Below are 16,912 nucleotides of genomic sequence, written 5' to 3'. Positions count from 1 at the left end.
GTCCCCTACGTAAATGCCCAATGGTTCTACCCATTTACAAAAGCCAATTCAGATTTTAAGTTAGTCTCCCTTTCCTGCTAATACAATGGTATAGAAACTGACATTGTAATGCTTTGGAAACACTCACATTCCCTAAATCATAGAGTTTTCAGAGCCATGGTTTATATTTGTATTATAAAACATAGATACTAGTGGGAACTACTAAAATATTAAAGTTTATAATTTTAATGGTAAACAGATTCTAAGGGATTTCATAATAATGACCGCTGAATGTGATACATGGAATGAGATAGCCATAAACTATGAATACTTACCTCTCCCCCAAATGGCCATGATTTTGAGATTTCTCAAGATTATCAACTGAACAAATATAGAAAACCACCAAATCTACAAACTTTCCCATCATAAGTTATTTATGAAAAGTTAGTTGTTTTATGATAAAGGCATGTGTAATCTAATTTGTAAAACATTAGGCCACATAATTCATGGTGCCATTGGACATATCATTTCATATAATCAGATTGTCACTTTAATGGTTTTAATGAGAAACTTCTTTATGTCATCAATTATTGGCTGCCAGATAATAAATGTTAAGCTAAGTGCTTAGGACCCACTTGATGATATCTTGCCTGCTGAAATGTTTTTAAAAATACTAACTTTATTTGACTAGAGAGATAGCTACATTTTTTGGTAGGATCTAGGGAATTCTGTCTAAATATTAGTTTGCGTCAGTATAAAGTTAATAGCCTCTTGGGGATGGAAAGGGGGTGCAATGACTTCCTCTTCCAGACATCTGGGCTGCAGATACCATCAACAGCTATTATATATATAAATAAAAATTACTGTTCCGTAGAAAAAAAACCTGTCATTTACTGATCAGAGATTAGCCTATGACATTAATAGGACACAGGGCAATGCACTTCTAAAATATATGATCTAATTTTTCCTCCTTTATTTTCCCCATTCTCAGCAAATTTCTTTTTCATAGTAGTACACATTGCTGTCTTCATTGGATTTTTCATAAATTGAAATATGCAATTAGCTAGATGCTGTTCCGATCCCAGTTCATGTTGATTTTTAACATACCAAGCCAGACTTCAAAATGAATGTCAAAACTTGCTACTTCTCTTGTAAAAGGCATGTTATTTCAGGAAGACCATCATACGAGTCAGCACACAGAGAGAAAGTTAGGGCTTGGACCCATGCACCACATGAAGCTCATCTTAATCCAACACCTTAATCCAAGACAGAGGCAGACTGATGTTGGTCATAGAATTGCTAGCCTACCCAACTGGCAGATGTCTAAGTCACTTCTGTCTGTCCTAAAGGGGAAACATATTCTTTTCAACTGAGGTCAAGTGCTGTGAGAGAAATCTTACAAAGATGAAAGGGAGGATTCGGTGGTGGCTTTTATATTTGGTGGTTGCTAACTGGACAGAGTGGTGTGTGGGTGTGCATGTGTGTGTGCGTGCTTGTGTGTACACATGGTGTTAATAACTACCCTCGGCTCACTTCCCATCTTCCTTCTCTCCCTTTTCCTCACTCCTATTTAATCCTCTTTTCCTTTAACGTGAGAAACCAAAGGTGGGTGGTGGCTTTTAAGAGAAGCATTCAGGTCACCCCCATTCTTTTTCCTGTTATCTTTAAGAATGTCAGTGTTTAGTCATCAAGCCCATAGTGTATTTTCTTGTTTCTTGATAGTTTCCCCAAATTGAAATAGTTTGAGGTAATGTAATCACAGCGATCTTTCTTCAAAAGAAGGTATTAGCCACTACTAAAGCAAGACACATTTCTCAACAGCCACTTGCTCTTAAATAACCTGAAGAACTTGTAGTTTATATGTGCTAGAGATGAAAGCCGAGAATAATAGTCATGAGTAAGCTATTTTCCATATAAAAGGCAAAGTGTTTCTATAAGATATATTACTGCAGGAATCTGAGTGTGTCAGCAGGGCGGACACTCAAATGATTTAAAACCTCTAGATAATGAAACTTTACTCAAATATTAAATGTACATAAATAAAACATTAATAATCATCACCCATGCACTTACTCTTCCCAATAAATATATGCGATTGTGACCCTGACCCTTGCTTGTTTCTGTTAATCAGCTTGAAGGCCAGAGGTCATTTTTCACTTAGACAATTTATTCCACGAAGGGTGGAATATCAAAATGATTTTCTGCAAGAAACAATTAGGAGGAATAAATGCAAATAAAATAGTATCATAAAATATTTCTGGATTGATTTTTAATAAATAAAACCCAAAGTAAGATGAAAATGCTAATGTTCCGGCTGGAGGGGGATAATGACCGTATTCTGCAGGGACAGAGTTTCCGCCAACCTCTCTGAGCAGCATCATCATTCCATATCTCTGCCCTGTGATCAGTAGGTGTCAAAATCCTTCATAGTGACAAATGTGCTGTCCACTTGCATCTGTGGAGAATGTTTTAGCAGCTGAGTGATTATGAATCAAACCCCTGAGCTTAGAGCCCCTACCGCCTCCCAATGCGTTCACATTTGTTGTCTGACAAGTAAATGTATCTTGACTTTCCTCTGAGATTTTTTTGCACGGTGTTTGATGAAAGACATTTGGCAAATTGGCAGTGGTACCCTGTACGTTGCAATTTGTAGCTAGCATTAGGAGTCCGGGCATGAAATGAGAGGGCAGGCTCTGGGATAAAGGGAAAAGAGAGAGCTAACTACAACATGAATAGTCATTTGAAGGATCGAGCATACACTGTTCCCTTTGTAAGAAAAGAATCATCGTCTGGCTGTTCTGTGAAGATTTTGCTTCACCATAAGGAGTCACTGGTATTCTGTCCAGCTGCACAGCCACGGAATAGATATTTTGTTAATTTTCCTTTTGAGTGCAAAGTGTTGCGTTTTTTTCTATCCTGAGCTCATAAATTAGGCCTTCAGTTCGGTCCTGCCATCCCATCAGTGAAAGAATCATCCCCTTGGGTTAAGCAGTTGTTTGAATGTGCAGTTGTTACTGTTCTTGTTCTTGCGTGGAATCTCCTGGTCTAACACCCCAGCTCTTTGAGAAACTCAGAGTGCATCTAGAGTGCAAACACCTTTTTAACAGCTTTCTGAGTTCTCCAGTGGCATAGTGCCTGAGAACCAAATAAATAATGGGTGAGTTGATTTAACGGGATGGCCTGAGAGTTTGCTTTTCTACTTAAAAATTCAGTAGTAAGCAGCTTCCAAATAAAATATGAGCACTAAGGAAACTTAACATTTTGGGAGGGTTGAAGGAAAGGGGAGAGCCCTTCTAACTGAGGATGGTAAGGATCAAGCTGGCTTTCAAAGGAAATGCCACCCTCCGATTGTGACTGTCTGATGTATGTGCAGGTGGACAGAAATGTGAAGATTATAAGCAAAATAAATGAGGTTGTTTGAGGGGAAGAATTAGGCAGGATAGTGTTTTAAGATTATTTCTCTAAGAGTGTGGTTAGGCTAACTACTCCCCTTATAATGCCCGTGCCAAGTTCTGTTACATGAAGTCATGATGATGTATCATGAACTGTCATTTCAACTCAGTCTTTGTTCAGAACAAATTAATATTTCTTCAAAATTCCTTGTATATGATCCCACTTAAAATCGTAGCATATCCAGATATTAAGTTAACCTAGTCTTGGGCGAAACACCTCTTACGCCTTAATTTTTTTCTTTCTACACTACACACATTTGGCTTAAGCTGTAACTTTGGAACACTTGATATGTTTGGTGCTATGAATTCTTTATGTGGAATGCCATGCTTCCTATGGTTTTTATTACCAAGGCAAGGCATGCGAGACCTCTCCGTGAATGTACAGTTCACTATTGATGTCCAAAATGTAATAGTAATGTTGCCTCTTAATTCAATAAAAAAGCTTTATTATCGCTCACATATTTCATTGCTCAGGTCTATATCAAATTATGACAAAATGGCCTAACCAAGATCTTTTGAAGAAGTTCACCCAGCATTCTATAAGCATGGTTCTCTACCTTTGTTATTTCCTAAGTCAACAAGTCCTCTCATTGTCTGTCTATTTTTGGGACACTGCAGCCTTTTTCTCCAGTCCACCGTGGTCAGCAGATGTGATGCTTCCCCTTTCTTAACGATTTCTCGGTTTGCTAGAGATGATGATGGAAGAACAGACATCAGACTGGTCCTTCATGGTCTTGTGCTCTTGCCTTTCAGATGTCAGCTATTGAAAACATGGCGGAGAAGCTGGAGAGCTTCAGTGCCCTGAAACCGGAGGCCAGTGAACTTCTGCAGTCAGTTCCCTCTATGTTCAACTTCAGAGCGCCTCCCAATGCCCTGCCGGAGAACCTCCTTCGGAAAGGGAAAGAACGCTACACCTGCAGGTGACCGCAGGGCCGTGACGGCCCGCTTTCCCCAGGTCTCCCTTCTGATTGCAAAAGGCCCTGCTGTTTGTTTTGGAAATTATTCTTGATTGGATGATTAATCGTGACCGTGATAGATCTCCAGCACTTCAAAGTACTCTTTATTTAGGGAGATATAAAAATAGTGGTTTTTAAAAATTATTATTAAATGAGAATTTTAACACAGGCCATTTGGTTGTGATAAATGAGGTTGGAAAGAGTCCAAGTACTTGTTTCACTTTGATATTTATGAATTTTCTTTCACAGTTAATTATTTTCATCCGAAGGTATAATACTACTGTCTTCGAGCATACATTTATTAATTGTCATGGCATTGAAGAATAAGGCCATTAACAAAGGACGAATAAGGTCGATAAGTGAAGAAAGCTAGTTAATAAGTTTCTTGTTACCCATCAGTAATACAGTAAAGCTTGTTTTTTTCTTTTCTTTTCAATAAATTGTGCTTATAATTTCTGAATTGTCTTCGGAAATTTGTGGCATCTGACTCAGGCATATCAATTTATCTGCTCTTTGGAAAATGTGTCACTTTCTTTCCAGAAAAGCTTTTATAGGAACATACCTTGATGGATGGGGTCTTCGAATCTTGTCTGATCTGATACCACTCAATGTACCGAGTTGTCACTGCGGCTAACATGTAAAATGAGTTGAAACATTTGAAATCTGTTTACATCAGCCCAGAATCACAGACTCTTGTCATTTTTTTATCCCCTTGTCTGGTTCAGTTTTGCAACTATAAAGATACAGAGTTCATAAAAGAGGCGTATGGGGGTCATCAAAACTAAAGTCTATTTTCATAAAGTGCTTGCTTATGCATGAGCAAATTCAACCAGATCTCATAATGCAGTCTTTATTTGTGGAGTTATTTATATCTGTAGAATGGCTTTGTTGCAAATTTTAAATACCAAAGACATGTGAGTTCCATGCAAGATTAATTAAATCAGGAATCAGCATCTGGCTTCTACGCGGCTTGAGTGAAATAAAGTCGATTGTGCTGACTTTCTCTTATAAACATCTTTCATAACAGATACTGTGGCAAGATTTTTCCAAGGTCTGCGAACTTAACACGGCACTTGAGAACCCACACAGGAGAGCAGCCTTACAGGTTTGACAATGATTTTTACTAAATACCTTGGTAAATGTTATAGTAATTTGAGTGGATGTATTGCCATAATTTTAAAGGAGGCTATTTAGTGCATGTCTGTATGTCCTCGCAATTTTGAGTCAAGGCAGAACTGACTAGTAGCTAGGATAAGATGTAGAAGAGTTCTAATTTTTTAAATCAAGGCTTTGGACATCTCAGTTTAAAAGGTCTAGCAGGATCTAGACCTAGGATCTAGATCTAGATCTAGGATAGGATAAGCATTTAAGAAATGTTAGCTATTTTAAAGCTATTTTAAACAGTGTGGGGTGGGGAGAGGCAGAGGGGGAGAGAGAAAGAAAATCTAATTAAGCAGCTTCCATGCCTAGCACAGAACCCGACACGGGGCTTGTTCTCACCACCCTGAGATCATGACCTGAGCTAAAATCAAGAGTCAGACGCCTAACTGTCTGAGCCACCAGGTGCCCCCATTTAAGAAACTATTTAATGCTCTCTCTCCTCAATAATTGGTGCAGTATTAATTGACAGTAATCAGAACATTGTAGCCTCTCTTTCTTAAGTCTTAAATCTCTGTGAGGAGTTGACGAGTGGTGTGTAACTTTATTTCCCTAATGTAGCTACGTATGTGTCCCCAGGTCCCATTAGGAGGTTTAAGGAATAGACCTTAAACCTTGAGAAGTGGGAGACGGTAAGGAAGTAGGAGCAGAAAAGATGAAATAGACTATATTATAGGGAGAGGGGAAATTCTACCAACAATTTCTAAACTATCTCTTGGCTTATTCTGTTAAATGTCAAAATCAGCCACGTGACACATGGGACATGTGTCTAACTTTAATACTATTGTTTACTAAAGAGTGAAAATTATCAAGATCCTCTTCAGTTTTAAAATACAATCTACATACATCGTTTTATGTGGAATGCTTTGCATATAGTGCTAGGTGGTCGTAAATATTTTTTAAAGAATAAATGTGATTTACCTTAAGTCACATCGTGATTTCATTCTGCTTTGAAATTCTTATGCAGTGCATATGCTTAAGATTATTTTTGTCTGCATGTTCTCTCTTTCCATTAAAATCAATTATTTTTCAAGTTTCAAAGACTTTCTTACATATAAGAAAAAAGAAAGTGGGCAGATCAATGAATGCTCATTTGAAAAGAATTGACATTTTAAGAGAAAACTGGAGGGACTTAAGCTCAGCAAATAATAAAGTGTTTTCTTAAGTTCTTTCTTTCCTACATGTTTTATAAATTACTAGTCAGAAATGATACTTCTACTTTAATAGAATGGACTTTATAGAATAAATCTCAGGGAGATATAAAAATGGAAGCTGTTAGGTGATTTCCCTTTTTGAGAAAAATTTCAGATCCCAGGAATTCTGCTTCAGTGAAGGAAAGATTTCAGTACTTACATTTTATTATGACCAAGGATCTGGTATTGACTATATCGTGCTCATTTTGCTCTGTACTTGAATTCAGTGGTTTTAGTCTACTCCATAAATGGTATGTTTATTTTTAAAAACACAGGCCAGAATTTTGGCATAGCTGGAGATCTTAAACAATTATTTGTCTAGCTCCTCTGTTTTACAAGTGAAGAAATTCAGATGTACAGATGTTAATTGCCTTCTGTAAAGCCTGGTATTAAAAGATCCAGAATTAAAACCCAGACTTGGAGCTCCCATGTCAGAGTTTTTATCTCACACCATGATCTCAAAGGCTCCCATGACCCCTGTGTTTACATCCAAATTCTTAATGAGTGTATTGGTCATGATATATGTATTCATTTTAAGGATTTTTAGAAACTTAGACTCCTAACTACCCTAATTTATTGGAGCAGAAAGCAATGCTTTTTTTTATTCAGTAGCACTCAAAACTTTTGGCCAAGACATTAGCAGAGGAAAGATACAAAAATAACAGATGATTATTGTGTAGAATGTTCTTATTGGCTGATTTAATCTATATTAGTGTAGATGATGTCTATTAGATTTGGAAAAGCCCCTTTGCATACGAGCAGAAAGCTGGAAGTATGTCAAAGGCAAAATCTCTCTAATTCATGATGTTCATAGAAAATGTTTTGAGTGAAAAATGTTTGATGGCAGTAAGTTTTCTCTAGTAGCATTTTTGAGGTGGTTCTGCTCAGTACAGCACAATTGTGCTAATTGTATCATTATTCTCATTGTAGTGGGCCTTGGGAGTCAACAGAGTTATTGCAGAGGAGGCACTGACTCATATATATATATATTTTTCAAAAGCAGAGGCTAAAATAACACAACTACTATGAATGTGGGGTCTCATGCATTTTTAAATTAATATTGTAAGTGAGGAAAGTTGAGGAGCCTCATCATGCCAGGACAGTTTTTTAAGGGGGAAAAATGAAATCAGTCCTTGAGTTGGTTTATTGATACTATGCCAAAGTAACTAGTTTAACAGATTTATTTTCCCCACTGAACTAACTAGACTTCTGGCATCACGTAGAGACAGCCGTAGAAACCCAAACACTTTGAGTGGAATGGGGTGATTTCTGATGTAGAGCACTTGAACCACTGAGTCTATGCTCAGAAGTGGGAGAAGGGCCCTTCACATATGGAAGAATAAGTTCAAGATTGGCTGCTAGGTTAAAAATTTTCACTTAAAAGTCATCTAGAGAAAGCTCTTTTTTTTCTTCTTCTTCTTCTTCTTTTTTTTTTTTTAAGCAACACACATACAAAAAAGCCACACAAACAAATAATGCAATCTTTACTTTAAAATGCCAAAGAGACTACCCCATAAATTGTCACTTTTCTTCTTTATCCATAAGAACTGGGGGGTGTACGGGATGAGGAGGATACGTTTTTATTTATGTTTAAAGGAGAACCTCAAAATAACTTATGTTTTTTTTTAATCACATGGAAGGCAGAAACAATTAGCCAACCAATAATAAGTGTTTTCCTGGAAAACTGACTTGGTTCAGAAATGCCACAAACTCTGTAAGAACAGAAATGGAAAGTTGGGGCGAATAAGAAGAGCAGAGATAATGAAGACTCTATTTTATTCCAAAAGTAGAATTTAGTTCCACTTTTACTTTCTTTTTTAACAGTTTAAAGGTGGGGTGCCCGGGTGGCTCAGTGGGTTAAGTGTCTGATCCTTGGTTTCCGTTCAGGTCATGATCCCAATGTCCTGGGATTGAGCCCTGCAGCCCACTCCGTGATCAGTGGGGAGTCTGCTTCTCTCCTTCTTTCTCTGACCCTCCCCATTCACACACATGCTCTCTCTCAAATAAATAAGGAAGTCCTTTAAAAGAGATAGTTGATGAACATTTTTTCATGTTACATGAAAAAATGTTCATCATCACTAACCATCAGGGAGATTCAAATCAAAACCACATTGAGATACCACCTTACACCAGTTAGAATGGCCAAAATTAGCAAGACAGGAAACAACGTGTGTTGGAGAGGATGTGGAGAAAGGGGAACCCTCTTACACTGTTGGTGGGAATGCAAGTTGGTGCAGCCACTTTGGAGAACAGTGTGGAGATTCCTCAGGAAATTAAAAATAGATCTTCCCTATGACCCTGCAATTGCACTGCTGGGTATTTACCCCAAAGAAACAGATGGAGTGAAAAGAAGGGCCAAATGTACCCCAATGTTTATAGCAGCAATGGCCACGGTCGCCAAACTGTGGAAAGAACCAAGATGCCCTTCAGCGGATGAATGGATAAGGAAGATGTGGTCCATATACACTATGGAGTATGATGCCTCCATCAGAAAGGACGAATCCCCAACTTTTGTAGCAACATGGACAGGACTGGAAGAGATTATGCTGAGTGAAATAAGTCAAACAGAGATAGTCAAGTATCATATGGTTTCACTTATTGGTGGAGCATAACAAATAATATAGAGGACAAGGGTAGATGGAGAGGAGAAGGGAGTTGAGGGAAATTGGAAAGGGAGGTGAACCATGAGAGACTATGGACTCTGAAAAACAACCTGAGGGTTTTGAAGGGGCGGGGTGGGAGGGTGGGGGAACCAGGTGGTGGGTATTAGGGAGGGCACAGATTGCATGGAGCACTGGGTGTGGTGAAAAAACAATGAATACTGTTACGCTGAAAATAAATAAAAATTTAATTAAAAAAAAAAGATAGTTGAAAGTTTATTAGAGTAAAGGCTCTGGGGGCTTGTAATCACTACAGATTATGAAAATTTTATGGTCTGGTGTTGAGATAAACTATTCACATTGCCTCAGTTTTTAAAGGTTTGGATTCTTTACTGCTCTTTTTGAGAAGATAATGGAAGTTCCTTTAGGTTTATCAATTGAGAAAGTGAATCTACCAAGAAACTGTTTAATCTGACTCTGCAATTTTGAATTTAAGAGTGATCTTTTACTTAATTTGAAGAATACGTGAGTTTGTTTCATGTTTGTTTATAAAGGATTTATCGGTATTGTCCTAAGTAGAAGGTAAAACCACACTGCTATTTCTTAATGTCCTTAATTCTGTGAGGTTTATTGAAAACGGGAAAACTGATGACCCTAATACATTTAGAACCAATCAAATTGTCGATATTTTATTATGGTTTTTTATAAAGTCATGAAAATCTTCAATGGAATCAAAGTCTATTGGAATTGAAATCTTGGCTGTGGAAATAGTGTTCTTCCTTTTCATTTTCTCTAAAATGTTTTATGGGTGATAATTTTGGATATCTGGCTTATGAGTCTTAAGAAATATCTTTTGATTTGCTTGCAAATATTTTCTTTGTGCTTATTTTTCAGATGCAAATACTGTGACAGATCCTTTAGCATCTCTTCTAACTTGCAGAGACACGTTCGTAACATCCACAATAAGGAGAAGCCCTTCAAGTGTCACTTATGTGATAGGTGTTTCGGTCAACAAACCAACTTAGACAGACACCTAAAGAAACATGAGAATGGGAACATGTCTGGTAGGTAATCCGTTGTGTTAGGAGGAAAAGACAGCTCAATTTTCTTATTTTAAAAGATAATCATGAATAATATTGTATGGCAACTATACTTTTTAAAAAAAGAGATAATTATGACCTTTCTTCTCTCCTTTCGCTTTGACACCAGAAACAGAACCTAAAATTTGCAGCATATTTCCCTTTAGATTATAGAGTGCTGTGATTGGTGAATAATATACAACTCAGGGCTTAATTTTAATTGTTTTCTTATTCTTCTGGATTCATCTCAATTATGGGTAATCTCAAACAAAGAGAACCATGACCCAATCTCATAGGAGAGTTATGAATCAGGATTTCCTAAATTGCAAGGAGCAGTCTTTCCGCATATTGGTGCAAAATGGGGACTCCGGGCATGGCAATGTTTCCACAGTGGCAGCCCCAGAATATTGTGCTCTGAATATTAACTTAGAAACCATGGCTGTGTTTGCAGAGGTCCTACAGTGCAGAGAATATCCCCAGGGTAACTTTTCAGAGATTAGTGATTGAAGATTGTTGACATGATCAGAGCAACCCATAGCAAACGATAGTGGTGTGTGGTTCGGGTCATAAATTCTGATATAGAATTGAGTTAAAAGTGGCCAAAAAACCCTAGCCTTCCCTTAAGTCAGACCTGCCATCACATAGTTAGCAGAAGAGATGGTAGTTTTTCTTGCCTTTGGCTTCTAAGAGTTAGATAATGGATCAGTAATTAGTATTTGCCAACTGGTATACGTGTTTGGAGCCCCACCGTGAGGCTGTAATTTGTTTCAAGGGAATCAAGAAAATGCCTTGGGGGCAAGGGAAGGAGCAAGCAATGGGTTCAGGAAAAGAGATTTTAAAAACAGGAAAAAGTTGAAGTTGTACAAAATAGCTATTTTTACTTAAGGAAATTATTTCATTATTAATCCTTCTCCCCTTGTACACAGGCACATTGGTTACGATCTTGGAGAGCTACTACATAGAACTGTATTACTGTTAATTTCCCTCTAGGCCAAAAGTCAAATGACTGTGGTCTCAAGATACCAGATTTTAGAGACGGAAGTATAAAGCAGTCAAAGTCTAAACTGGCCACACGTTCCAACCACGTGCACCCTTACGGCATTTTCCCATAATTTTTCTAATCAAAAGTATTCTGTTTTTGTTTTGTTCTTTTAAAGATTTATTTATTCCAGAGAGGCAGAGGGAGGGGCAGAGGGAGAGAGAGAAGCTCAGGCAGACTCCCCACTGAGAAAAGAGTCCAATGTGGGGCTCGATCCCAGGACCCCAAGATCATGACCTGAGCTGAAGTCGAGAATTGGCTCCTTAACCAACTGAGCCACTCAGGTGCCCCTAATCAAAAGCATTTTGGAAAATAATTAAATGAGTTAAAAACGTAACATGTCTAAGTTCAATACTTGTTGCCCGAGATTATAACTTTATTCAGCTGAGAGATGTTTTCCCCTCTTATCTTGGTCATCTGGACTATTAGGATGAACTGTTAGATTGTAGATATCTTGTGGGAAAGTTAAGCAGCATGAAGTAAGTGTTGGTGTAAATTTGACCACATATAAGATGTTTATAGTTGTGTAAATTTATAAAAACCTCACAAACATCCTGTGAGAAGGTGTTCTGATTCTAGTTTTATAGTTAAGGAAGCTGAAAATCATCTTAGAATCAGCAGATCCCATATTGTCCTTTTAATGCTGTCCCACCTCAGTTTCTGGGCTGGTGTGCTAAATCTACTCACTGCCTCACCCACCAAATCAGAATACAGAATTTTTGGCATGTTTTCAGTCTTTATTTGGTAATTTGCTTTAGCACAGGAGCAATAAATACATACTGACTGCAACGAGGACTGAGTATATAGTTTTTTCTGGAGGAATCTATTTGAGGCTTCTTTATAATTTGCTTCACCCCATTTCCTCATTTTATGAGTGAAAGTCTCCTCTTGTCACAGTGGGAATGGGAGGAAGTTGTGGGAGAAACATCTTTGGGAGATGACTTCAGTGGTTCAGAATATTCCTCAAGGTACTTTCATCAGCAGGCATGTGGCAATTTGGGAAGACCTTGGCCTCCTGAAGTTACCATTATCAATATTCCAAAGAGCCTGTTTTAGGAAACACTGATCAAATGAAGAAGGAATGAGGTTCAAAATCAGTTGTTCATATCAATAGTAGTCTTTTCCTCAAAAGACTCTCTCCCCTCAGGTACGGCAACATCGTCGCCTCATTCTGAGCTGGAAAGTACAGGTGCCATTCTCGATGACAAAGAAGATGCTTACTTCACAGAAATCCGCAATTTCATTGGGAATAGCAACCACAGCAGCCAGTCTCCCAGGAACACAGAGGAGAGGTAAAGCTGAGGTTTTCCTTTTTAAACTCTCTGATTTCTGAAATAAGTATGTTCCGAATAGATTTGCTGTGCTCACTTTTGTGACACACTGTAACTTCTACCAGCGGTGGCTGGCATTTCTTTAGTGCAGATTAAATACTAAATGCTCTTCTAAGCGCTTTCTGTGTATGAATTAATTTAATTATCATAATAGCCCTATGAGGCAGCTACTATTACTATGTAATTTTATCAGTGAAGAAATGGAAACATCACAGGTTAAATAACTTGCCAGAGGCCACATAAGTAATTAATAAATGGGATTCAACCTGGGCCATCTGGTTTCAGAGCCCACGCTTTTGCCACCTTTCTGTTCTGCTGTTCTTGATAACTAATTAGACTATTTTATCAAAACTTACCATCAAAAAGGAAAGCCACTGCAGGGATTCAGTTGATTCAACTGTGGCTACTATTATATACCATGTGTATATTACAGATAATATAACTAGATGTATGTGTGTGTGTGTGTGTATAATTTGTGTGTATATATATACATATCTGTATATAACATACCTATTGAATATAATTTAAGTATCTTTTACCTAAAAAGCAGTTGAGACTTCTTGATATGATTCTGTCACTACCTGTGGGCTCTCAGGTGGATATGCATTTAATTCTGGCATTTGTTTCAGTGGGTGTGATCATCTCTGTTTTTAGTGACCTGGTGCCTTGCTTACCTCTTGTCATTATCAACATCAAGCATATATGGCTTAATTCCTAAAGAAAAACTTTTAATGCTGCTGATAATAATAAATACTTACCTAGTGTTTACATTTTATATGATGTTAATGAAATATTATTTTACCAAAACTACCAGATTTAATTTTTCTTATCTCTAACTTATAATTAAATATCTGATATTGAGAACTAGATTTTTTTTTAACATAACTATCCAAGAGCCTATTCAGTTAGGATGCTACGTAGTCAATTTTAATGTCAAATGAAATAGTTCATGAAAGCTCCGTTACTTTCCATCACACAAGTATTATTGTTAGTGTCCTCTATGTTTTGATATTATTAAAAGTCAAATAATTGTTTAAGGTAGTTTTTACATTAAGCCAAACTTCACATAAACATTATGTCCCCAGATACAATTATATATAAAATTTCCCAGATAAAATTATATAACAGAAGAACTTCTGTTCTTCGACTTATTTAGGGGAAAAAGGAGAGAGAAGATCTGCTATTACATGACCCTTCCCAAATTCTAAGAAGTCTGATAAGAGCTATGACTTTGTGCAGTTGGACATATCGTTTCCTCTGCTTGCCCGTGTGTGTGTGTGTGTGTGTGTGTGTGTGTGTGTGTGTGAGAAAGACAGGCAGAGGATGGAGGGAGTGAGATGAGCATATGGTCAGAAATACAAAGTAGTGTGTAAGTAGTGTCTTACATTTTGATAGTGACATTTACATGACACAAAAGAAATGTTGAACAAAAACCACCATTTGGGTTCTGAGATGCCTTTTCAGATCTTCTAGCCCTTTCTTGGAGATTTGTGAGCCCGCATATAGCTGCGACATCTGGCTTCAACATGTCCAAACAGCACAGAAGTAAGAAGATTGAGTCATTTAACTTCCCCCTCAACTCCTATTGGGGCTACTTTTGATGAATAATTTATCCCCCATAAATTGCCACATTTGAAAGCATAATTAACAAATAGGTTTTCTTAATCATGTTGGCTTTGTTACTTTTGGTTTTCATCCATGCATTCTTTTGTTCTTTCACTTTTTCTTTCATTTTTAAAAAAATAACAGTTTCAATCCATTCAAGCTAGCAAGTTGGCAGTATATCTGGAAACTAATAATTTATGTCTGTGCAAAACATGTTTTCATCATTCTTTGATAAAAGTGGTTAAGAGATTGGCTGTATAAAAACATTAATAATGATAATACAGCTGTTTTTAAGATTTTTACTATGTGCATCTGTCACACCCAACGTTGTTTTGTTTTGTTTATTTATTTACCCCAGAAAATCTAAGTATTTAATTATCTCTTTTTTTTTTTAACATGGGAAAGTGATGGATTACATTGCTGATACCTGATCTCCTATAATCTGAAAAATAGTTCTGTTAAATGCGAATAGCCCACATTTCTGTAGCAATAACTTAAATTTCAACAAGCTTTCTGAACTTGGGGGAAGTGCCTCAATTTCCCTAGTCACATATATTTAAAAAGAGATTAGGAGGACATACTCTGTAGTCCAAAGCATTTGTAATTAATTTGGAACTAAGTTAATTTTGACTTTAAAATATTACAATGAAACTTAAATTCAGTTATACATCTTTTTATTTTTTTAAGATTTTATTTATTTATTTTAGATAGAGAGAGCACAAGCGGGGGGAAGGAGAGGGACAAGCAGACTCTGAGCTGAGTGTGGACCTGACATGGAGCTCGATCTCACAACTCTGAGATCATGTCCTGAGCTGAAACCAAGAGCCAGGCACACTAAACCGACTGAGCCACCTAGGCGCCCTTCAATTTATAGGTTCTTTCTGTTTATTTTGAAGCCTGAGAAATTTGTCCTGCTTTTATAGATGCTCTCAAATGTATCAAATTGGGACTTCTTTGTAATTAAACCCTTTTTTGTAATTACACATTTGAATCACATACTACAATCCTTGCGACCACAAACTAAAGAATTGCAGAGGACTTTTAAAATAAAATATTCTTCTTTTGTATCACATTAAACATGCATGCTAAGTAAGATTCAAAAGATATTTGCACAATTGCATTTTTAGATAATTGCCCACCCTGATGTTCTTCTGAGAAACAGGGAACTTTGTTACATTCAGACCATTGAGGATAGTTTGAAAACAGTAAAAATAAGTGAGCTCTCCATCATTTCCAAGCTTGAGTAGGGTGTCTAAGTGGCATACACCACAAATGTCACCTAGAAATATCAAATACCGCGTGGTCCCTGACAGCTCTCTTAACATTTTCTTTGAACTCCTAGATTCACTCTAGGCATGCGTGTTGGAAGTTTTTGTCAGTGTTATTCAGGGATATGAATTTTCCAGAGAACTATTATTTTAAATGGTGGGCACTTATATGGTAATTAGGTAACATTATGTAGAGAAGACGTATGTGGGCTTTTTATATCATATATAACAGTATCATTTATCAGGCAAAGGTCGGATAAGGAGTAGGAGCCTGAGACTGTTTTTCTAGCTCTGCCAGAAGCCCCATTTATCCTCTGAATAATCACCCAATTATTGTTTTCTTCATTCTCTCATTTGTGAAGTAACATTACTTTCCCAATGTTGCCATAAAGCATAAACAATAAAAATTTCCTGTAGAAGTGCTGAAAATCCTGAACTATTTTTGGGAAGACATGAGAAGAGAGCCAGCTGCACGTTTACAAATGAAACCAATAATGGGACCTGTTTCTTTTTTTATGCTTTTGAAAGAATGAACGGCAGTCATTTTAAGGATGAGAAAGCTTTGGTGACCAGCCAAAATTCAGATTTACTGGATGATGAAGAAGTAGAAGATGAGGTGTTGTTAGATGAGGAGGATGATGACAACGATATTACTGGGAAAACGGGGAAAGAACCAGGGACAAGCAATTTACATGAAGGAAACCCTGAGGATGACTATGAAGACGCCAGCACCCTGGAGATGAGTTGCAAAACGTCCCCAGTGAGGTGAGCACCTGGGGTGACATTAGTAAATAAGTAGGCATAGATACATATATGCTTGCAAGTCCTTCTGCTCTGTTTTTCCATTAGGGCAATATTTCAGGCCATGGCAGTTGATGAGCAGTGAATCATAAAAAATACTTTTGAATTAGAAAACTGTATTTGGTGGATTCATTTTGAATGGGTGAAAACAAGGTAGCCATTGTAATCCACAAGAATGGAAATGCATCGGTGTCTGTGGATATTATCTAATTCATTCAAAAATCTTGTATGTTATTAATCAAATATTAGTGAGATCAGTATCACTTAATTTGATATGTATGTAAACTGTACAGGTAGGTTTTTAAATGGGAAAAAAAATGAACCAAGTAGTTAAATTTATAAGAATATTCTATTTTTATATGGAGAGTGGGTGCTCACTAAGTCTTATCATGACTGGCTTTATTTTAAATGGGCATTATAAACTATAAATTGTGTCTCTACTGCATTGCTG

At 37.1% G+C, this 16,912-nt stretch overlaps 1 protein-coding gene across 2 annotated transcripts in view; it reads left to right on the top strand.

Moving 5' to 3' along the window:
* MECOM (MDS1 and EVI1 complex locus) overlaps positions 1–16,912 on the top strand; it is a 545,051-nt gene that overhangs the window by 522,537 nt on the left and 5,602 nt on the right. For both annotated transcript variants that reach the window (XM_080802132.1, XM_080802131.1), the window contains 5 exons: positions 4,185–4,351; positions 5,415–5,492; positions 10,233–10,402; positions 12,604–12,748; positions 16,189–16,425. In XM_080802132.1, coding sequence (XP_080658258.1) covers positions 4,185–4,351; positions 5,415–5,492; positions 10,233–10,402; positions 12,604–12,748; positions 16,189–16,425 — 797 coding nt within the window. The remainder of the gene's footprint in view (positions 1–4,184; positions 4,352–5,414; positions 5,493–10,232; positions 10,403–12,603; positions 12,749–16,188; positions 16,426–16,912) is intronic.

This window comes from Martes martes (assembly GCF_963455335.1).
Source record: "Martes martes genome assembly, chromosome: 1".
NCBI classification, from domain to species: domain Eukaryota; kingdom Metazoa; phylum Chordata; class Mammalia; order Carnivora; family Mustelidae; genus Martes; species Martes martes.
Note: the sequence above shows the minus strand (reverse complement) of the source record. Positions and strands in the feature narration are given on the sequence as shown.